General features: G+C 32.2%; 1 protein-coding gene and 1 long non-coding RNA gene across 4 annotated transcripts in view; one reads left to right on the forward strand and one right to left on the reverse strand.

The window, feature by feature from the left end:
- The window catches only part of LOC145242574 (uncharacterized), a 118,369-nt gene that overhangs the window by 58,284 nt on the left and 34,687 nt on the right, over positions 1-25,398 (forward strand). Inside the window, exon 2 of the long non-coding RNA XR_013862768.1 lies at positions 112-274. This is a non-coding gene — a long non-coding RNA (uncharacterized LOC145242574). The remainder of the gene's footprint in view (positions 1-111; positions 275-25,398) is intronic.
- The window catches only part of LOC145242572 (uncharacterized), a 135,111-nt gene that overhangs the window by 6,585 nt on the left and 103,128 nt on the right, over positions 1-25,398 (reverse strand). The window contains exon 4 of one of the 3 annotated variants that reach the window (XM_080105664.1): positions 23,749-23,772. The exons of the other annotated variants lie outside the window; for them this stretch is intronic. Within the exon in view, the coding sequence (XP_079961790.1) occupies positions 23,749-23,772 (24 nt within the window). The remainder of the gene's footprint in view (positions 1-23,748; positions 23,773-25,398) is intronic. 3 annotated transcript variants of the gene reach the window in all.

The following is a 25,398-nucleotide window of genomic DNA, read 5'->3' on the forward strand; positions in this document are numbered from 1 at the left end:
ATTACTTAGGACCTCTAACTAGTCAGGGCTGATGAAAAGAGAGCATGCTACCCCCGTGAAGTAAAGAAAAGATTCCGTTTGAAATTCCGTCCAAATTTCCATATTCAACAGAAATATTCCCGAGTTCAACAAGATACATGTGAAGAAGATCTGAGGTTACGTCACCTGAAACATTCTGAAAACGACACTGAAGATGAAAACAGCAGTCCGAAGAATCTAAATAATATGGAATTTGTTTTGTTCTACAGAACTTTGGCAGAAGAATATCTTGCAGGTAAGTTTGCACTTTTATTAATAATTGTATATTTTTGTATTTGATAATTAATAATTAAAGATGTTTTGGTTTTTGGTTTTTAATTATTATGGCCTGACAACTTGTTACCCTGATGAAATAGAAGCATCATTTGACAGAACTTGGATGTTACAAATCGTATTGGACATCAGCTGGAGGAAACATCTAACGAAGAAATGCCTACATGGATAATTTCCTACTATTTTAGTCTCACTAAGACAGAGAGGGTTTCAGCGATTATGTATGGAAAAAAAAAATGTGTGATGGTGCTCAACATGGGAAGAGAAACTTATACATATATATATATATATATATTGTGTTTTTAAGACAGACTTAGTTCTGATGACCTCAGAGGAAGATTAAGGTTAGTAGATTCAATGCAACGCCAGCATGCATATGATGATTAAAACTATATATATATATATACGCCGAAGAGGGGTAGAGGCCCCAAAACATGCATGTCCGTAGATTACTGTTTTTTAAAAAAAAATAATAAATAAGTAATATAATATTATTTGTTTACATCCAAATAAAAAATGGGTGACTTTCTAAAAAAACAAACAAAAAAACACCTGATCTCCAAGGTGGAGACGCTAACCTTAATATTGTTTTTAAAAATCAACAACAAAATCTACATACATATATATATATGTATTATGATATATGTTAACAAATTATTTTCTTGCTTATAAACCCAAATTTCACCAGAAACTTCTGCGATTGCAGTACGCAGCATCTCAATCACTTTCTGCATTTCAAATATGTATTCTTCACGACTTGAAAGGAGGGTCTTAAACATTTTATTCTAATGTTCACGTTAGCAGAAAAAGACATCAAAAGCTGCAAAGGCGTCATCTGCTACAAGTGTAATTGACAAAATGTTACTCCAATCTTAAGCATGGCAGATCAATGGACATCGACAGACAGCATCTTATAGAAAGCTTCTTTCCTAGAACTGCCTGTCTGGAATTCTGTTCCATTGGCTTGTTTTCTAGCTGACTACAATATGGGTATCTTCAAGTCCAATGTAAACAAGTTCATGTTGAGCAGTCCCCTTAAATAATCAAATGATATCAGATTTACGCCACTAACGATTACTACACTGTTGTCTCAGTGACCACCATACACTTATTAACACATCCTTGAGTGGCCTTCGGGCCTTGATAAGCAATGACTCCCTGGAGTTAAAAAAAAACACAAAAATAAAATGCATTTAGTGCTGAAAATGAGAACACGCTCCTTTGCTGGAGAAATCGGGTTGCAATTATAAACGTAAAAAAAGGATTAAAAAAAAAAAATATCAAATATACTTACCTGTTTAGAACCAATTTAGAAATAGGGCTCAACATTTAGGATAAAAAGATGAAAGGTTAACATTTAGGGTTTATTTGGAGATGTGAACGATGAATGGGTAGTAACTGTCCAATATTCATAATGATAAATTGATTGCAGATACTACAAAAATGGATCAACAGTTTTACAATACTTGATTTGTTATAGATTTTTTGTTACATATTCACTATAAACATGTTTTACCTGATTTACTATTGAGTTTCAGCTTATGCCTACATAATGTTTAAATACTGATTTTTTTATCATTGAAGTTAAGCAATGTTGATCCTGGTTAGTATTTAGATGGGTGATTACTTAAACTAATTGGAAATAGAATTTGTATTGCAAATGGCTTGTATTGTAAGAACTTAGATAACAGTTTGTGTATACCAGTTGCTGTAAGCATATACTCCACCCAGGTGTATAGATCTTTTAAGTTTAAAATTATATATATATTTTTTTTTCACTAAAGGTTTTCAATGTAAATTAGTTCCTATAAAATAAATTGGAATTTATCTACTGTAGAATTTCATTGCAAACTATTAACAAAAAGGAATAAATACCTTAGAGAAAATGCAATAATTTAGTGTAGGAGTGGTTTTGATTGTATATATTTTTTTATTTTTTTTATTACATTTTCACCCCAAACAAGGCACATTGCCACTTTGGTGTAGGGGGCTACTATCAGGGGAAACATCTACTGGGGTACTATGTAGGGATTTGGGCAGCGAGATGTTGGTTCACGTTGCACTTGAACTTATTCAAGTCAGTACAGTTGGGGAAGCAGTGACCTGGAATGGAATTCCAAAGTCTAGCAGTTCTGGGGAAGAAACTGCTGGAGTAGAAAGATCTTTTACATCTAGGGATCTCTACAGTGTGGGGGTGGGATTTTGCAGCTTGTCGGGTCTCTCGAGGGTGTTTACGTCGTGGGGACACAAGTGCTTGCAGTTCATCAGAGCATTCACTATTATAATACTTGTAGAACAGGCAGAGGGATGCAACGTTTCAACGATGGGACAGAGGCTGAAGCTTAGATGCCAGTTTAGAGCCTATCAGATTTGCGACTCTCTTTTGAACCCTGTCAAGGAGCGAGAGACTAGTAGCCGATGCACCAGCCCAAATATGACAGCAATACTCCATACATGGGCGAATAGTGGCCTTGTAGAGGTACAGGATACTTTCGGGTGTTAGAAGTTTTCTAGCTATTTTAAATAATTTAGTATAGAATGTAATGTACATTAAAAATGATTTTCTATATGTATACATCGAAAATAATACATTGTAAAAATATGTTAAATAATTTTATGATGAAAATTCATTAAAAATTATTAACTAAAGAAATTTATAGGAAATTATTCACTGTAAAAATATTTTAAATAATCTACTATGGAAATTCATCCAAAATTATTCACTAGAGAAATTAATTAAAAATTATTAACTAAGTAAATTCATAGAAAATTATTCTATGTAAAACATTTTAAATAATTTACTATAGAAATTCATTAAAACTATTGACTGTAAAATATTTTAAATAATTTACTATGTGAATTCATCAAAAATTATTCACTGGAGAAATCTATTAAAACTATTAACTAAAGAAATTCATAAGAAATTATTTACTGTAAAAATATTTTAAATAATTTACTGTGGTAATTCATACAAAATTATTTATGAAAGAAATTCATTAAAAATTATTTCATAAAAATATATTCGCTGTAAAAATATTTAAAATAATTTACTACAGAATTTCATAAAAAATTATTCATTAGAGAAATTCATTAAAAATTATAAACCAAAGAAATTCATAGAAAGGTATTCACTGTAAAAATATTGTAAATAATTTAGTATGGAAATTCATAAAAAATTATTTACTAGAGCAATTCTTTAAAAATTATTCACTAAAAAAAATTATAGAAAATTATTCTCTGTAAAAATATTTTAAATAATTAATTATGGAAATTTATAAAAACTTATCTAGTAAAGAAATTTATTAAAAATTATGGACTAAAAAAATTCATAGAAAGGTATTCACTGTAAAAAAAATTGTAAGTAATTTAGTATGGAAATTCATAAAAAATTATTCCCTAGAGAAATTCATAAAAAACTTATTAACTAGAAATTAAGTGAAAATTATTCAGTAAAGGAATATTTAAAGTTGCTATTGTAATATATTGCACATATTTATTATAATTATACATTATAAAGGATTCATTATAGGAATACATTACAAATTATAATTATAAAATCATTGAAAATTATCTACTATATAAATTTATTAACAATTATAATAGAAATGTGTGAAAATTATTCACTATAAAATTAAAAATAATTAATTATATATAAGTGCATTACACATTGTTTACTATAAAAATGCATTGAAAAACAGCCATAATATGAATGTTCCAAATAGTTAACTCTACAATAATATTAAATGGTATAAACTATGCAATACATTGAAATTTATTCACGATAAGAAAATCTTAAACAATTTAGAAATGCATTTCAAAATATATATATAGGGACATTTGAAATGATGTAGCATTTAATTGCATTGCAAATAATTTAATATCGAGATACATTAAACATTCATATTATTTGCGTTCATCGGATTACTGTTCTCATCTTGAGTGTGATTTTCACGTTTCAGTCGATATAACCTCCGACCTTCTTCAGGTGTATCTTGTCGAACTCAGGAATTTGAACGGAATTTCGAATGGAACCCTTTATTTACTTCACGGGGGGTAGTGTCCTCTTGTTCCGTCAGCCAAGTCTGGATAGAGGTCCAAAATAATTCGCAATTGTATTTTTTGATCGCCTACACTGAGGATTGAACCTTCAATCTTCAGGAAAATATCACTTTTTACAATTTATTTTTCCAAGTACTCTAACCACTGCGCCACGGGTCTTTGCCAAGGGTTCCGCTCCAAATTCCGTCCAAATTCCCGAATTCGATAGAAACATTCCAGAGTTCGACAAGATACACCTGAAGAAGGTCGAAGGTTACATCGACCGAAACGTTGTGAAAATCACACTCAAGATAAAAACAGTAGTCCAATGAATACGAATAACCAATTCTCATCTCGAAAATTCAGAAACGACAGTAAACATTATTTGTATGTGAAATGCAGTGAGCATCGTTTATTATATATTTACATTGAAATTTATTTAATCTAGAAATATACTGAAAATTAGTTTAACATTTGGTTTCTTGTCTAGAATTCTCCCCATCTGTATGATGTACGTACTTGTGACAAAACAAAAATATCATATTCCAAAAATCATATAACTTGATCAAGTAGTTTTATTTTTAAATAAAAAAAAATCAAATTTTATGACTACATACCATTTTGAAAATAATTTCAAGAAACAAAGAGATAAATGACTCAAAAATAATTAAAACTTGCTAGATTAAGATTGTAGTGCCTCTGAATTCCCATTAATTGGTTAAACATACCTTTCTTTATGAAAATAAAATTACTTGATCAATTTATGTGATTTTTGGAACACAATATTTTTGTTTTGTCATGTGTATGGTACACCATACAGATTTTGCTTTATTTTTGTTTTTTGGTTAATATAGGGAGAATTTTGGACAAGATCCACGATTTTAAATAATTCACTATAAGAATACATTAGAAAGTATTTGACACAGAAATATATTGAATAATTTATTATAGAAATACATCCAACATTATTCATTATAGAAATAAAGTAGAAATTATTCACTATGGAAATATTTAAAAATAATTTATCATAGGAATATATTGAACATCATTTAATACAAGAAAACATTTGAAATAATTTATTGAAATACATTGAAAGTTATTCACTGTATCATACATTTCGAAATGGTCCCATAAAAGAATATTTAAAATAATTAGAAATTCAAAAGGAATATTTAATAATATTTACATTTTTTTTTTTTTTACTTAACATTCTTTTACATCTCCTCGGGCAATGCTGAGAAATGGGTCCTGCTAGTTTAAAATAATGGCAACCTTCTGTCTCCTGAGACAATGGCATTCTGCACCTAGTTTGGTTTACTACAATATCTGCTGCGGCTAACCAGGTGCAGGCCTGGGCAGGTAATAAGAGAACCTTGGTTTGCCCATTTATCAGGGTCCCCCTCTCGGCATTGCAGGTAGCATCCAATGGAAAGGCAAGCCAGCATGGTTGCAGAGCTTCACCATCTGCTTATCAGGACTCCAGACCGGATTTTTTTGTCGGGGTTTACTCCTTTAGTTTAAAATAATTTACTATAAAAACTACTTACAAGAAATTATCTATAAGAGAAATGCATTGGTATTTATTCATTTTGAAATACATGGAAAATTATGCACTGTAAAATATTAACTAAATTGATAAAAGTAGATTGCAAAGGGTTTATAACAATTTAGGGTGCTTGTTTAGATTGGTGATCTTTTATGTCAACGCATTTCAGGTGAAAACATTATTACATACTTGTGAGTTATGTTGAAGTTAGTATAAATTCCAAAAGTTATGAAAAGTAACCCAATAGATGTGCTAGATGTATTTTTAACAAAAAATCATTAACAATTACGTTCCGATAATTTTTTTGTTTAAAAATGGCGGGGCCTCCATTTAAGTCAGGGTTTATCTTGTTTGTCATACTGAATCGGTCACAGAACTCTTCCACATTAAAACATATGATAAACTCGATAATTCAATAAATTCTAATTTATCTCTAATTATTTTTTTATTGGATAATTTTTCGTAATTTTTGGAATTTATACTTATTTTAGACGTGACATGTATGTACATGTTTTCACCTGAACTGCATTGCTTTAAACGATCGCTAATCTACACAAACACCAACATTTGATATAAATATATTTTACAAAATTTCACTATAGAATTTACACGGTAAAACATTAATGTATTTATAATTGATTTTTGGAAAGGAAGACATCATCTACTCTACCTACATATAACAAGTAAGTGGTGGTGGGGGGTTCATCTTGAGGAAGAAAAGAAAAAATCATACAATGGACTGACAGGAACTATTTCTAGATGTGGAAGGATCATGCTCATTTGGAGAGTCACTTGCAGGGTTTGGTTTGGGTTTTTTTTTTGTTTTTTTCTTTTTTTAAAATTGTACTGTCAAAATACAGAAGGGACTATTTTTTTGTTAATCATTCTTTGGTTACATTTTTTATGTTGTTGATGACGGATACAATATTAAAAAAAAAATATTTAATAAATAAAAGTGGTTCATATTGAATAAATAGTCTCCTAAGGATCAGCAAGAAAAAAAGGATAGCCTCATTTCTGCATATGCATTAAAGGATTTTTTTTTTTTTTTTAATTTTCATACAAATTTACATATTCTCTTCTGAAGATTTCTGGCCAATGTTAGCATTGGCCAGAAATAATTCAAGGAAAATAACTCAGATAATTCTAAACCGACAGTAGGAAGAGGAGAATGGGAGTTCAATCTCTGTAAAAGCAGTATATTATTATTTTATCTTCAGTCACACCAAAAACTCAATTTTTGGTGTATCTTGAAACCAAAGGCAGTAAAATTTTAAAGTTTTTTTTTTTTTTTTTTTAATAATGGAAAATATATAAAAAAAATATTGCAAGTTTGAATGGTTTGTAAATATGGATACGATTTCTGCAAATTAAATACATATTCCATAAACTATTAATAATGCGCCATCTCTTATCTAGTAATATATAGTTATAAATTACTAACTATCATTTATTAATAATTAATTAGTTTTTCTCAAATCATAAAAAATCTAAGATAATAAAGATTTTCTTTTACTTACATTACAGACGGAATCACAACGTATACTTATAAAGGAATTAAAATATCCAATACAACATTCATTTTAGTGAATTGTCTCCCTTGAAAAGTCTTCTTTCAATTTTCCTCAAAAGCATAACACAAGAATTAAACATTTCTAATAAAAGTGTGGTTTAATTTTGATAATCTCTCAAATTCAAATAAGATTCATTAGAATTGATAATTGTTCAACTAAGATACAGTATAATGATTAAAGTGATCATTCAAATAAGATTCATCATAAGAATTAAGGTGATCATTCAAGTAAGATTTATCATAAGAATAAAAATGAGCAGGACTAAGATTTATCATAAGTATTTAGACGATCGTTCAAATAATAATCATCATACAAATTAAAACAATCATTCAATTTCTTTTCTTTTTTTTTCTTTTTTTAATTCACCTTCACCCCAAACAAGGCATGTTGCCACTTGCTACTAATTGAGACCATGCCTAAGAAAGATTAAGATGTTAGTTTACATTAGATTTGAACTTCTGCATATCAGTGCAGTTAGGGAAGCAGTTAAGAATTAAAATTCATCATTCAAATTAAGATAATCATTCAACTAAGGTTCATCATAAGTATTTATATTATCATTCAGCTAAGATTCATCATTAGAATTAAGATAATCATTCAAAATTCTTCATTCAATTTAAATTCTTTATTATAATTAAGATAACCATACAACAAATTCATCATTAGAATTAAGATAATCATTCAACTAAGATTCATCATTAGAATTAAGATAATCATTCAACTAAGATTCATCATTAGAATTAAGATAATCATTCAACTAAGATTCATCATTAGAATTAAGATAATCATTCAACTAAGATTCATCATTCAAATTAAGATAATCATTCAACTAAGATTCATCATTCAAATTAAGATAATCATTCAACTAAGATTCATCATTCAAATTAAGATAATCATTCAACTTAGATTCATCATTAGAATTAAGATAATCATTCAACTAAGATTCATTATAAGAATTAAAGTAAAATAGAACATACCAGTAAAAATGATACATTTGATGCAATCCTTACGATGTCTGTCAAAGATTCATAAAATTAAATAGGAAATGTAAATCACCTCCCAAACTTTTAAACGGGAAACATTTTACAGAAGTCATCCGCGTAGGGATCACTGCACGCAGGTCTATCGCGTAGATTTTTACCAAACTTTGAATCCAAAATATTCCGTTTGACTACAACGACTGCTCTACGCACCTGTTTTATGCACCGCTTTGCACACATTCTATATGGTGACTGCATTTATTCACGTGCAGGGGAACGTGCTACTTGATTCGCTTGGTCATTCGTTGAGACGCGCGTCCTAGATAGTCAGATGCAGACTGACACGTAAAACAATAAATCAATTAACTTTCTTCTTTTTACCCTCCTTCTCCCCAACTGATAGGAATGAACTGCAGTTATTTTTGTATTGAATGTTCGGGGGGGGGGGGTTCCCTCCCTCTTTTCTTTTATTCTTTATTTTTTTAAATCTCTTGGCAGCATCTGTATTCTTTTGAATAACGATGAGGAGAAAGGAACATTCGGAGAAAAGATTCCTGTTCTGTTAACGATTTATTTGATTTCCATATAGCCTCATTAAAACAACCTCGTCACCGACATTTCACAATTGTTGAAAGAAAGAGAAGATATTGAAACAATGGTACATTGCTTAAGCTGCACCCCTAAATAGCAAAAACACAGAAAAACTGCCACTCTTATTGTCATCCGCGATGAAAGCCAAAGGTTTATATTATTTCTATTTACTGCAAACAATTTACTGTACATAAGAGGTTACATAAATAGGACTGGGAGTGAATTTGAATGCCTACTAGACACTGTCCTCGAGTGCCTTCAGTCTCTCTGTACAGGGGTTTATTAGAACAACCTGGCATGGGAATACTTTTTCCTACATGTAAACCCTGAATTCAAAAAATTCAAAAGAACATAGTATTCAAAGCTCGAATAAAACTCCCTCAATATGACTGCCCTGGCTTGTACGAAAATCAGTGCATCTTCTCTAAGTGATGTTACTTCAAGTAATAGCACAAAGTTGGATACTCCAACAGACCAGATGAATTCTGTTCCTCGAATCCAGTAATACCAAGAGACCACGAGAAAGGTTTACTATAACATATTTAAATAATCAATTGGGAAGAGGAAAATTATGTTCTCAACTTCTTTACGAACTCAGTGTTTGAGATGTAAAGCAGAACTTTAATGGAATATTTGAATATCTATGTATTTCTTAAAGTGATCAAGGATTAGCCCCAGGAAGGGGAGGGGGACACTTAATTTTTGAGACTTTCGACTGAAGTAAAATGAAACAAAAGAGATTATCTGAAATAAAGTCATGGCATACTTTTCTGTACATATTAACTCTGTTATCCGCACATTATTATTATTATTGGCTCACAAGGAGCTTTCTCACAGGTCATCAAAGATCTCTCCTTGAGTCTGTGGTGTTCCCTGGAAGCTGAGTGACAACAAGTTTCCTCAGATTTCCAGTACTCTCCACCTCTTCCGATAACATTTGCAAATAAATTTGTGTTATCGCAACGGCTGATTAACATTGATTTCTTGCTGGCAACAGCCATTCGTCTCCACTGGAATTTGAGTGGCAATAAGCCTCCCCAAGGTCCAAGTTCTCTTTGCACTTGTCCAGCGGAGGTCTTGACGGCGCTCTCTCCTCGGTCTTTCCATCCTCCTTGACCCTTCTCGGCTATTTGGCATCACTCTTTGGCTAGGGGGGCAATGGGAGGGGATGGGTGAGGGATAGAGAATTTGTAGATTCAATGTTTTTGGTTCCATGTAACGCTTCTTCATGTTTTGCCTTTGCAACAGTTTGTCTGGCCCGCACATGTGGCTCATGTGTATTAGTCTCCGCATTCAAGGGGTTTCTTAAATATTTCAGAGATTTTCATTATCATTATTCATTGTATCTTTGCAGCCATTCCTCTAATTCCAATTTAGTAATTTATTATTATTATTGAAGATGACAGTATGGAGATATGGTGGGACAAAATGTCATGACAGCCAAGCAATTGGAACATAATCATCTGGATTGGCGAAGTCATTGGCAAAGTAGCAAATCATAAACTTTTAAATACCCTGAGACAAGAATGTGACAAGGAAAACGAGAAGTGTGGCAATTACACTCCATTAACCTTAGAGGTAGGACATAGTTTCAGTGGTAGTAGGTACACTATGTGTAGTATCAAGTCTTCTGGAAGGACATTTGAAAAAACTAGCAATCCCTGATATGACTTGGGCGGTCTTAAGACCACTGCTATTGTTGATACCACCAATATCCTTAGGGGAAAAAGCCTCGTCTTTGAAGCTCCTGGTTTTGAGTCAGGATTGAGGGAGAGTCTTCTGAGAATGAATCCCATTTCTTTTCAGAGTCGTTATAAAACAAAATCAGAATTATCATTTGTACTCACTAGGAGTTCTCACACAGGTAACCATCAGAGATTACTTACTGACAAAAACTGGTAGTGTTTCCTGGAGTCTGAGTGACAAAACGTTTCCTCAGATATCCAGTATTCTTCACCTGTTGATAACTTCTGCAAATGAATTTGTGTCATCGCAACAGTCGTTTACCATTAACTTCTCGCTGGCAACAACCATTGGTCTTCACTGGTATTTGGGTGATAACAAGCTTCCCCAAGGTCCCAGTCCTGTTTCCACTTATCCAATGAGGGGGGGGTGTCTTGTGAGTATTTTCTCTCCTCAGTCTTTTCATCCTCCTTGACCGTTCACGACTATTTCGTGTGGCACTAGTCTATGCCGGCACTACTCTTCTTTTCTTGAGGGTGAAGGCATAGTTAGCTCACAATTTTTGCTGTTACAGTTTTATTGTTTTAATTCTGTTTGCAGTTTCCATATGGCTGATTAGTGTTTGTAGCTTATGTGGATTAGTTTCTTCACTCAAGGGTTTTCCTCAAGATTTCACCTGTTTTCAATATTACTGTATGTTGTATAGTCTCAGTTTTCCCCTTGATTCCAATTTTTCCGAGTCTTCTTTTCCAATTTTTTGGGAGACTGTTCCTAGTGCTCCTACAATTATTGGAACTTGTGGCTAGTGGAAATTACATGGAATGAGAAATATATTTAATCAACAAATGTTTTGATAAAACTGATATTTTTTGGATATTTAAAAAAAAGATGGGGTTTTAGGACAGAAAACACAGCAAATATGAGTTTATTAACATTTCTATGAAAATAGTGTTCATTGTATTCTAATTATAAAACTGACCCGAATGAGATGAATGAATAAGAACCAATTGATACTCAGAAAGTAATATTGTGCTACATAGTTCAAAAGAAATAATAAAATCACATTATAAAAGACAATCTTTAATTTACTCCATTTAGTCCAGCACCTCTTAGCATACAAAGTTCTTTTTTTGCCCTGTTTTTTTTTTATGTTCCCTTTTTGATGAAATGTTTTGCTGACTTTTTCTTTGGTGAAGAACCGCTGTATGCTGAAATTACTACAAGTTCTTTTCTCAAACCATTATAACAATGATCATATATTATAATAATATTCAAAAACGAGGCTACATCAAAGGGAAGTCATTCTCATATTATTGTCCAGGGTGGTCAGATTATACTTTTTTTTTTTTTTTTTTTTTTTGCCTTTTTAAAATAGTTTGATCTTCAAAATTGTATTTGGCCTTTTTCAAAGTATAATGTATGGCCTAAGGAATGAATAAGCAGAATATTATATAGATTATATTAATTTTCTTCATCATTATTATCGCTACTACTTCTACTAATACTACTCCTACCACATACTTAAGGCTTCCTTCAGTCTTGACAGACTATGGATACCCACTGTAAGGGTGCCTGCACGTGAAATTTTTGTGGCTAGAGTTGCGCAATCTCTAACCACACCTCTCCTGAGTCGACATTGTCGAATACCAGTGGCATGTGGAGGTTCAGGACGACTGGAAACAATGCCGAGATAAGCGGAAAGCACATACAGCACCTAGAATTCCCAAATGGTCACCCATCTGATACTAGCCAGGCTCAACGTTGCTTAACTTTGGTGATCTGACGAGAACCGGTGTGCCAACTTGGTTACTCGTATGCTGTATATACATTGCCGTCCAAATAATGTTACACTTTTTCATTACTTATTGCATTATTGTATTACTAAGCCTTGCCTGGTCGTAAAATATGCTTAAGTATATTTTAACTCATGCAGATTTTGTATTTATTATTACGCAGCCAATTTTCTATTGAATATTATATTGTACCTAATACATAGTACCGATTTCAAAAGATTAAAAAAAAAAAATGCCAGAATTGAAACCAAAATATTTAGCACCCCAGCCACATTCCCTACCTTTTGAGCTATCAACATATAAGAAAGATTTAAAATTAAGTTTCAAATTTCAAGTTATGAATGAATTTGTGCCTGTCTAAAAATAATAGAAATATGTTGGCAAGTTGAAATGAACATTTTTGCATTTAAACTTGCCGACATATTTCTGTATGCGTTATTCATTCATCCAAACAAAGATTTTACTGGTTACTATTTTCTGTTAATTTCAGTGTTATGTGACCAGTAGTTTAAGAGTTTATTGGTTAAATAGTTTCACACAGACACATACACACATCTACTGAAACATGTATGCATATGTATAACCAATAATCTTTGTATAAATAAATATTTACAGACACATACATCTACTGTTTTATTTATATATATATATATATATATATATATATATATATTATTATTATTTATTTCTATACATAAATATTGTTTCTATACATATTATTTATTTCTATACATATATATTATTATTTTATTTCTATGCATATATATTATTTTATTTCTATACATATATAGTACTAGTGAGGGTACCCGGTGTTGACCGGGTGTTTAGAGGTGTATGTGTTGGGCACGGGGGGGGGGGGGGTAAATTAAAACAAAAGAATAAACAAAGTAATAACCTTGTTTAAATATTATATTAAAAAATAAAACAATGTTAAAACTGATTAAAAAAATCGTTGCCCGGGTGTTTGTAGGTGTGTGTGTGTTGGGAAGGGGGGGGGGGGTTAAAAAAGTTTTGGTATGTAGGTAGGATTGAACCTGAAACCTTGAGGTAAAGGTGGAAAATAAAGTGTGAAAAAACCCTTGACACTTTACCCGTTCGGCCAGCAAGAAAGAGTAACTGAAACACGTTTGAATTTATTTAAGTATTAAAAATGGAATTGACAGATGCACATGTTTAATGAGGTCAAATAGAAATAGCGCAGTTAACTTTTACTACGGGGCAGTTTTTTTGGGTTTGTTTACCCAACTTTGTCTGGTTTTGTTTCCCCCAACACGTTGGGGCAAACAATCTCCCCCTTTATTAGGAGAGTGTCCAAATGAAAGCAATTGTTTGATATGACGGTGAAAATGACATTGACCAAACATCCATCGCTTTCTGGACATTCCCGGTACAAAGGCCGGGACCGCTACTTAGCTTCAGATCAATTTCGCTTTTATACGAAAAAACACAACCAATACGTGAGATGCCGAAATAGCAATAATTTTGTAAAAGTCGAGGTAAATAAATCTAGACGCGCATTCGTAAATCATAAATATTATTATCTAGGAGATATATAAACACTTTTAAGCAATAGTAAACCCCCGATACCCCCCCCTCCTCCAAAAAAAAGCCTTTCTTGGATATACAAAAACTCTCACACGTGCTTTGCCTTTTATATATATATATATATATATATATATATATATATATATATATATATAGAGAGAGAGAGAGAGATTAAGATTACTACTATTGATGGTCCGTTGCGATCAAAAGCAAAATCAAGTTTCTCTCCCTTCATCATAATCGCTCTGACCCTCGTTACACCCCAATGAAAATGAATAGCTCTCATCTTGGGGAAGCTCCATGTTTCGACAAGTTACTTGGACTGACCTTCACTCCTAATCTGAAATAAAACGCATGCATCAAACTTGTTTCCAAGATCGTTGGAAAAATGATTAGATCATTCTACCACTCACGTAGGTATCTCAATGACAATACAATCTTCTATCTGTATAAGAGCCAGGTACACCCTAAAATGAAGTACTGTTGCCACATCTGGGCAGGAGCTGTGCAGCATGCCCTATTCGGCCTTCTAGGTTTTGAAACCGGTTTTTAACTCAATAGAGTTCAGAATCAGCTTCAAAACCTAGCAGGTGATGTCCGTTTCTCTTCCCTGCTACCTCTTTCTCACAGAAGAGACGTTGTGAGCCTGTCTCTGCTCTATCATTATTTTCATGGCAAGTGCTCAACTTAACTCCAATCTATCGTTCTCCCTTGCTAAACTTTCACAAAAAAACACTCGACTAGCTACAACCGCAATATACAATTTCCCCTACTTGTTAACTGTGCCTAAATCTTAACACAGATTCCATGAACTAAGCTTTTTTTCCAGAACCACCCATCTGTGTAACACTGTTCTGCTGGCCTGCTTCCTAGTTGAATACAACATGATAGCCTTCAGATCCAATGTAAACAAGTTCTTGTTGAGCTGTCCCTATAAATAATCAAATTCTACCCAATTTACATTTCCACCTTACATTCATTAACCCTTATCCTCGAGTGGCCTTTGGACCTTGATTAGTGGTGACTCCCAAATAGAAAAAAAAGAACGATATTAGACTTTTTCATTACTTTTTGTATTACTAGATGAATACAAGAATGAGTAAAATAAATTCCCGAATAGTTCTGCACCACTTTTATATTTTCTTACAAAGATTATTAAATAAAAAAATGATATAAGGATACTAATCCACATTCTAATTTTGATTAAAATCCATTACAAAATTATACAGAAACAACACTAACCTAGGTGGATTGAACCAGCTTCCTTCAAAGGGCGAAATTTCATGGAAGTATGAAATTTACAAGTGGTCCCCAGTTGCATGTGTATCACAGTCAGAGGAAATGATGATGTTAGGTCTTTGCAGCTTTGGCAGGGAGGTTTTGACATCCTCCTACATACAGCGCCTGGTATTTTTAAATGGTCACCCATCTGGTACTGACCAGGCTCAACGTTGCTTACCTTCACTGATCTAACGAGAACTAGCGTGTCAATGCAAATATGCCGTATCAATCAAAATCCATTACATGGTTTTGATTTCTAGAGAATGTCTAAAATTTAAGGCTTAAGCTTAAGGGTTGTTAAGAAAAAAATTGAAATTCAGTGAATCTTGTTTACTTGATGTCTAATGACTATGGATTGAATTTAATGCAAATCTGAAATATTTGAATTTTAAAATGAGAGATTGTGTCTATATTATATCCTTTTTAAAAAACCCTTAAAATACTCCCTCAAATTTATTTATTTTTTTGAAATATTGATATCTATTGTTAAAATTGTATAACATAAACGGTATCTGAATTTTCACTAAGGGCATCAACCAACCATTGCATAAAACTAAAACTAAATATTGCTTACATTATCACCTCTTATTTGAGCTTTAAAAAGACTAATCTGGCAACCCTGGACAAGAATATAAGAGTGACTTCCCTTTGATGTAGCTGCATTTTTGAATGTATAATGATTATAATATATGATTTTTGTTATAATGGTGTGAGAAAAGAACTCATAGTAATTTCGATGAGCAGCGGTTCTTCATCAAAGAAAAAGTCAGGAAAACATTGCATAAAAAGGAAACATTCAAAAGAAACAGGGCAAAAAAAGAACTTTATCTAAGAGGTGCTGGACTGAAGGAGTAAATGAGTTGAGTCATACCAAAAACTTAAACAATGGTACTTAATTTCCTCTTGCTAAATACTCAGCCGGAGGATCAAGTGTAAGTGGAGTAATTATCAGAAAAAAGGGGAACCTTCACTCTACACCTCATTGAATTCCTCGATGCAGAAAAAATTGAACTGATCAACATTTACTGGAGTTGATGTCAGCACAATTAGGAGATGGGTTCATCGATTTCTGAGTGGCGACAGATGTGAGTGAGAAAGCACACTTCAGATTTTTATGAGCAAGGCATCAAAAGAGGCTGGCAAAAGAGCCTTGAGAACGGTGGTAACTATATAAATTCTGAAGCACAAAAGCTTGCTCGTTTTAATGGTACCACTCCCATCTTCATAGCTCTTCAACATTTTAGTTTTTTTTAAGTAGGAGGCCTTACTTTTGGAATGATGCTTATACTTTTATGTTAAATACCTGTGTTCCAAAATTTATAGTGATCGGTTAATTGGTTTATGAGTGAATGCCATATATGCAAGTGTACAAATGTATACACAAATCTACCAAAATGTATACATTTGTTTGGTACTTCATATCCATTTATATAAATAAATGGATATGAACTGCCAAACAAACGTGTACATTTTTAATTGCAGAGATTAAATTAATTTGTGAATCAAGTTTGGGATAACAAGAAAGACTAAAAGTTAATAAAAACAAAATTCATTAAAAAATTATATCCAAGTAATTTTTAAAGTTTTTGCAAAAACACAAATAAGAATTTATATTTGATTACACTTTTATGTAGCTACAATTAATTAAAAAAACAACAAACTTTCACAAAAAAACACTTGACTAGCTACAACCACTATATACGATTTCCCTCACTCTAAATGTGTCTAAATCTAAACGCAGACTCAATGAACAAAACTTCTTTCCTAGAACTGCCCATCTGTGGAACACTGTTCTGCTGGCCTGCTTCCCAAATGAATACAACATGGTAGCCTTCAATCCAACGTAAACAAGTTCTTGTTGAGCCATCCCAATAAATAATCAAATTCTACCCAATTTGCATCAGTAATGATTACTACACTACAACCTCACAGTCATTTACCCTTATTCTCGAGTGGCCTTCAGGCCTTGAGAAGTGGTGACTCCCAAGTAAAAAAACAAATTAAATTGCTTAGGGAGACTGAGAAATCTAGCCATTTGGACTAGAAATAACATTGTTCTACCAACTAACCCATCTCAGGTGAAAACATTATTGCATACGTACATGAAATGTTGAAATTATAAATTCTTAAAACTACGGAAAAAATGATCAAATAATTATAAGTAAATTATGAAATTATCAAGTTTTATGGTATGCTTTAATGTGGAAGAGTCGTGTGACCAATTTAATATGAAAAACTGACTTATCTCCCTTGATTTGAATTAAATTAATGGTCTGCCATTTTTAAGCACAATATGTTCTCACATATTGTGTTTAAAAAAATATTTAGCACATTCCCTACCTTTTGAGCTATCAAGATATAAGAAAGATGTAAAATTTAACAATTTCAAGCTACGAATGAATTTATGCATGTGTAAAAATAATAGAGATATGTTGACAATTTAAAATGAACATTTTGAATTTCAACCTACCAACATACTTCTGTACACATTACTCATCCATTCAAACAAAGATTTTACTCGTTATAAACTATTCTATATAATTGGGAATGATTTTTTGTTAAAAATACATCTTGCACATCTGCTGGATCATTTTTCAGAACTTTTGGGATTTATAATAATTTAAACTTTACACATAAGTATGTAAAATACACGCTAACACTGTTCCCTCTTCAGTCAGTGAGTATTATACTGTAACATAGAGGACTGTGGAACTCTTCATAAAATAAGATTTAAAAAATAAAAAGTAGAAATTAAAAAATATATATAAGACTAGCCCTTGCCCGGGTGGACATGAAATTTGATTTGGACACAGCTGCTATACTAAGGATATTGCGCAACCACCACAAAAGAACAGGAGAAGTAGGTGAAAACTTCCCCACAAGATATTTTGGTAGTCCATGCGCTGGACCCCTCTCTAAAAAAATAAATCAATCAAAACAACTTTTATTTCAATTAAAATAGCAGCGAGTGCCCGCAAAAAAAAAAAAAAAAAAAAAATTAGCCAGGAAAGAAGGGAAAAATGTTATTGGCAAACACTTTTGCCCACCGGACCAAAACGACTTATGATGTCATGACCCTTCAAATTATTGTTTCTAAACATACTTTCAGTTTGCTAAGTGTGCGGAGCAAAAATCTCAATGCAAAAAGAGTTTACGTAGGTTTTGTATCAGTATGCATCTGATAATTATCGATAATCAATAAAAAAAAAAATCCTATTAAAGAAGGAAGCCCGATTTTGACCAAAGTTAACACTTTTATACAACCTAACATAACAAGTGCATTTGAGAAGTTTTATAACCGCACAAGTAGAAAGGCCCAGCCTATAGAATAAACTAGATTCTTTTATAAGACAGGCACGTTCGAAATGAATGTTTCCTTTTAGAGCACAATTAAACTATGATACTTGACTTTTGTACATTTAACTTTAATTCAAGTGATTATGTAAAAATAATTTCATAAACTCAACAGTTTGTTCTTTGATACGACAGGGGCGCGTTTGAAATGAAAGTTTATGTTTAAGAGCAGAATTGAACAATGATACTTGGTTTTTGCATTTAAAACTTTAGGTGAAGCCATTATTTACAGGTAATTTTATAAAATTAACAGTAGATTCTCTACAGTGCAATGTAGGCTACAATGTATTGTGGACTAAGTCATTGCAGGGAGGTATATGAAGCTTCCTCCCAGTACACTGCAGAGTGTGGGGGAGCTAACTAGAGCAAGCAAGCAATCAGTTTTGATGACAATAAAAGTATGGGAGGGTGGAACATTTATTAATCTTCATTCAATTAAAATTAAAAGATCCATTATCGTATTTTAATTATAAGGTAAAGCTGGCCTTAACCCTAGAAACTGGAATATTCTAACTCTAGAGGTAAGCCAAAAAAAAAGCGGAGGGGAATTAAAAATAATAAGTAAACCAGAATACAGAATCATACAAAGATGACACCCCCACCCCCCACTTCCAACAGATCGGGTCCACATGCTTTCGAGCATTCAATCCCGGACAATATTGGGCTTCACTGCCAGTATATATGTAATGACAATATTGATATTTGCTTAGTTGATAAAGTGAAGTACAATAAATTGTTCAAAATGTATTTTTTTTACTTTTATTTATCCCAAACATGCCATATTGCCACTGCAAGCGGATACTGTGAATTATAGGAGACATCATATGTGGGGAGTTGGGTAGCAAGATGCTGGCTAAAAAAGTAAAATAAAAAAATAAAAAACATCTTTTGATCGGCCTGCATTCCTTTGTCGATTAGGCAGTAATCACAGGAGAGGAGATTTCAGGGCAATTGATCATTCTAAAGTTCCTGAAATCAATATACCAATTTCTGTGAGAGAATTACCAGTACTCTGATAACAACTGGCAACACTGGCACTGTGTTTTAAAGGTAATTGTTTGAGATGCTAATGATTAACCGAAGAATGATTGTGCTTCTGTGGTTTCGATACAAATCTAAAACTGTTAGTATTTAGGGAATACGGTTATTTATATTTTTTTTTTATGCATGCAATGTTTCATGGGTTTTATAGTTTTTTGGAGAGAAATATTATTGGCGTACATTTGGGTCTTTGGTAAGATGGTTTCAGAAGGAAATGATAAATCGTGCAGAGAAGAGAAGAAAGCAAAAGAGAAAGAGAGGAGAAAGACTTAAAGGAGAAAAACAATGGAGGAAAGAAAAAAGAATTAAACATACAAAAAAAGAAAGAAAGAAAGTTTGCAACCGCAGTCAAGATGATGGAGTTCGGTAAACTTTATCATCTTTTCATATGGCTGTTATTGTGTGTACACATTGCCACTACGCACATTGGAAAGCAGAATTGACCTGACCTTCCACCTACATACAGCGCCTTGGTAGTCCCAAATGGTCACCCGTCTGGTACTGGCCAGGCTCAGCGTTGCTTAACTTAGGTGATTTGACGAGAACCAGTGTGTCAACATGATTATGCCGTATAAAGAAGAAAAAAAGACTTGAAAATACAAAAAAGAAAAAAAGAAAAGTGGGCAGCGGGGGGGGGGCTGAAACATACAATGAAAACGAAGGATAAGAAAGAAGTGATACTTTAACATCCAAGGAAAGAAAGAAAAAAAGATGTAAAACATAAAAAACAAGGAAAGTAATACAAGGAGAAAAGAGGACTTAAGCATAGTGGAAAAGAAGATTTAAACATAAAAAGGAAGGAAAGAAAAAGGGGTTAAGAAGAAGAAGACGTAACCATTTAAGAAACAAAGATGGAAAGGAAGGATGAAAAATGGAAAGAAATATTTAGGCATAGAAAGAAAGAAAAAGAAAAATAAGCGAGAGATATTGAAAAACTGAAGAAGAAGAAAAAAAAGAAAACTTGGATGTAAAAAGTGTCAAGAAAGTGAAAGGAAGTAAAAAAAAAAGAAAAAAAAATCCTGAGTAGAAGAAATCAAAAAAAAGAGTTTAAAAAAAAAAAAAGAAAGAAAGAAAAAGATTATTCAGTGACAGACATTACTTTTTCAAATAATAGGACATTACCAGTACTCTTGAGTGCAATCCGCAACACTATTACCATGTTCTAGCGATATTTGTTTGAGATACTAGTAATTCTATTAACAAACTTAAAGACCAACAAGGGACATTCAATAAGTAATGCCCCTGAGCCACTTCCAGTTGTCTGGTTCAGTTGAAATTTTGCATGTACGATGATTTATATCTCTATGGGTTGTGCGGCAAATTACAGTCCTGAACTAATTATGGTTTCTAATTTACCGGTGTTTGAACTGAGTCAGGTGTGAAATGGGGCCTGTTGAGTGTCGAGCAGTGATCCAGTTGTTATATTTGAAAAGACTTTTAATGAAATGTAAGAAATGCATGGTAATGATACCCCATCATATGACCTTGTAAAACGCTAGCATTGTAAGTTCAAACATGAACGGAAATCTGTGGAATCTGGTTGTTCCCCTTCTGTCATTGATGAAGCATCTATCAGTCAAACTAAAGCAGCCATTTTTGAAGATTGAACTGAATTTTTTGCCAAATAATTCACAAGGTCGAGATTAGTATGCGTCTGTGAAAAATATCATTCCTGAGCATTTGCATATGCATGAGGTATCTAGCAGATGGATCCCCAGTTTGCTGATACCTTTCTAGAAGGTGGAATGTATCAAATGCTTGATGAATTTATAGATGTGCCAAGAAAATGAATCAAATTTTTTCAAAAAAAAAATAAAAAAAAATTGGTCTATCACTATGACCCAGAAACTAAAGGCCAGTCAATGTAGTAGAAAGACTCACCACCTCCAAAAAAGGAAAGAGTTTAGCCCTTTCATGGCAAGGTCATGCTTCACAGTCTTCTGGGACCAGGACAGATTAGTTATGATAGATTTCCTGGCAAAGAGTATCACAATTACAGGAACCTATTTTGCTTCACTTTTGAGGAAATTAAGAGACGCTATAAAAAGTAAAGGGGTTGGGGTAAGAGTAGCAAAAGTATTCTTCTACAAGATTATGCTCGTGTCCATGACATACACGTCATCAGAATAGAAGCACAGGCATGTGGCTATGAAATTCGACTTCATCCTCCCTACTCTCCTGACCTTTCACCCTCTAACTTTCACCTCTTTCCAGCTGTGAAGTTGTTTTTGAAAGGAAAGCATTTCCCAGATGATGCAGCCTTGATTTCCAAAGTCATGTTGTGGTTGGCAAACCGACTTAGGGTGATCTTCAAAAACAGTCTCCAGAGCTGCATTAAACGATGGGAGAAATGTGTAACTCTAGGCGGTTCTTATGTAGAGAAAGGCTAATAGCTATGCCAAGTTTTGCTGTTCTACTTCCATGAGAAGTGGGTCAGAGACATTATTTATTGAATGCCCCTTGTAGTAATTCCTCACTTTCATTATAATATCAAAGATGATGACAGTTAAATGGCTAACAACATGGACTAACAACCTGAGTGTGCTAAATTGGCAACCTTCTCATGGTCTCCTCTGTGAGTACCTGATCTCTTTTTAAAAATAATTCTAACTAGAAAGATATCAGGGAAACCAATGCCAACAATGGAATCATTTTAAAAAGAATAATTAAAAAAAAAAAAATTCTTATTCATCCTAAACAAGGCATATTGTTACTTGGATGTAAGGGGCAACTATTAGCGACCATGCCTACTGGGACGTTTTCTAAGGAATTGAGCAGTAAGATGTCTGTTTGTAATACATTTAAATTTCTGTATGTTAATACAATCAGGGAAGCAGGAAATAGGGAGGGAATTCCAAAGCTTAGTAGTTATGGGGAAGAAAATACTAGCATAGAAGGTTTTCTAGCATCTAGGGACCTCTACAGTAAAGGGATAGGATTTTGTTTATCGGAGTTGTACCGCTTTTGTTCAAAGGATACAAGAATTCAAAGGTTACAACACATATGAACAAAAGTTTTTAAAAATGTTTCTTTCATTTTGATGCATCATAAAAAAATATAATAACTCCTTTTTGTATGGCTTGCATATTTATATGAACCCTTTGAATTTTAATGCTATTTATTTAGCTGAATCAAAGTGTATTTTCATTTGTTGGAGTACTTTCATTGTGTATTCTAAAATGAGCAGACTTAACTGGGCTCCTCCATTTTAATGGATCATTCTGTATACATCTAAATAAATCATTTAGTATTTTAATACCCTTAAAAAGGCCACCCCATATTTTAATGGCATATACTTAGACTAGGTAACCTATAGTTTAATGGCATATGCATAAAAGGACTCTTTTAATGGAGTACAATTAACTAATGACCAGTTTTACTGAGTGAAGCTTAAAAGGCTAACCCATATTTTAATGGGATCTGCTTAAATGAACCACTCTGTAATTTAATGGTTAAATGCTTAAAAGGGTAATCCATATTTTAATGGTATTTGCCTAAATGGACCAAATTGTAATTTACTGTTTAAAAATGCACTTGTATTTTAATGGGATCTGCTTAAATGGTCTATTCTGTAATTTAATGGTCAAATGCTTTAAATGGTCTATTCTGTAATTTAATGGTCAAATGCTTTAAATGGTCTATTCTGTAATTTAATGGTGTACATTTGTATATTTTCATGCCTTTGTTTTTCATTGTCAGAGAGGTTTTACTTTGAATGTTTTTAAGAATTCTCATGAACTCTGTAGACGGATATAATCTATATAAAAATGAAAACAGGACAGAGATCGTATTTAGAAGACAGAAAGATATGTAGAAAACACTGAGACAATAAAAACAACCCGATTCTATTTCTTAAGTCTACCATGCAAAAATGAAAAAAAAAAGGAACAAGAAAACATATTTCTATCACTAAATTACACTCATGTGTAGAAGACAGAGAAAAAACTTCTAGGCTTTATTTTGATGATTCCGGGAGTTAAAAAAAATACAAATGAAATATGAATGGTTACCATCGTCAACAGTGTCATCACAATCTAGAAAAAGAAAAGCAAATCATGAAACAATAAAGCATACAACAAAAATAAAGCATTTAATAAAAAAGCATATAACAAAAAAAGCATTTGATTAAAAAGCATTTAACAAAAGAAAGCATTTTACAAAAAAAACGCATTTTACAAATTTCTGCAAAAGGCTGAAAATACAAATAGCAATAAAGTAATAATGAATAATAATGATAAAATAATAAAAATAATGAAACAATAACATAAATAAAATATAAATAATATAATAATAATATAGATAAGAAAATAATAAGAAAAAAACAAGAATATAAAAAATTATAAAGATAATATATATAAAATATAAAAATGTATAAGAATATAAAAATAATGATATAAATAATATATATATAAATAATATATATATAAATAATAATATAAATAATAAGATATATAAAGTAATAAATAATAATAATATAAACAATAATCATAATTATAAAAATAATGTAAATAATTAAAAATAATGTAAATAATAACATATATATAAGTAATAATATAAATAATAATTATATGAAAATAATATTAAAAATAATATGAATAATAACAATAATAATATAAACAATAATAATAAGATTTTATATGAGAAAAAATATTTGACAATTATTTGGAGACATTTCATTCAAAAATTATTTTGGCATGCAGGCCGAGGCAATAAGCAGTGCTTTGGGATCTGGGTATCTGCCTTCTTCCCTACTCCACATCAAAGACGACCTCAAAAGAAACTTATAAAAAATTATGAAAAATAAGTTACATTTTTAAAAAGATTGTGGTCGTTTTATAATGTGTATGGAATGGACTTGTGTCATTCTAAACTGAATCAAATTTAATACATCAGGAGAGAACGTCAAAGATCAAAATTGGTGTCGGTGTGTCCTGTTCATAAAATAAAGAATAAAAGTAAAAAAGAAACAAGGCAAATGTAAAAAGCATGAATTCAGTGTGATTCATGAAACAGCCTTTGACGCTAACAAACTCTTCGTCAAAGTTGAACTAGAAGATGTCTAAGTGTAACAGTGTAGACGCATGTATGCTAATGCATGCGAAATGACGTCACTGGTAGGAAAAAATAAAGACTTTAAAAGAGTAGATCACATTGGAGACATGGATAACATTTGAGATCATGTGGATGACATCCTGGCTATAACAATGAGGGAATAGATGTCGTACAAAAAAAAAAAGAAAAAAAGAAAGTGAGTTGAAGTTCTTTCCTATTCTTTGCTTCCTTTGCAACCGACAAAGTTATTAATGATATATATGTAAAAAAAATTACTTTGTATATTCATTAAACTACATGAATCAAGAAAGGCTTTTATTTTCATGAAGCTGTTACTTGTTTTTTTTATTCATCATTTACGTAATGATTATTTTATGCTAACATCAATCGCCTGGACTTGTACGTGGGGTTAGCTGAACTGTTGTGTTTAGAAAATCATTGAAAAGAAGCAGACGGCTCGGAGTGATAAGAGCTTGTGATTATTTTCACGTCTACCCTCATTAGGGATGACCTTTAGGTCATAACAATCCTTTTTGCTACAAATGTTGAATATTGGCAGGCGTGACCCCGGAAAGAGAAACATTTGATGGGTTGCATACATGCAGATG

Source organism: Euprymna scolopes, chromosome 21 (assembly GCF_053919585.1).
Source record: "Euprymna scolopes isolate OS-2025 chromosome 21, ASM5391958v1, whole genome shotgun sequence".
Taxonomy (NCBI): domain Eukaryota; kingdom Metazoa; phylum Mollusca; class Cephalopoda; order Sepiida; family Sepiolidae; genus Euprymna; species Euprymna scolopes.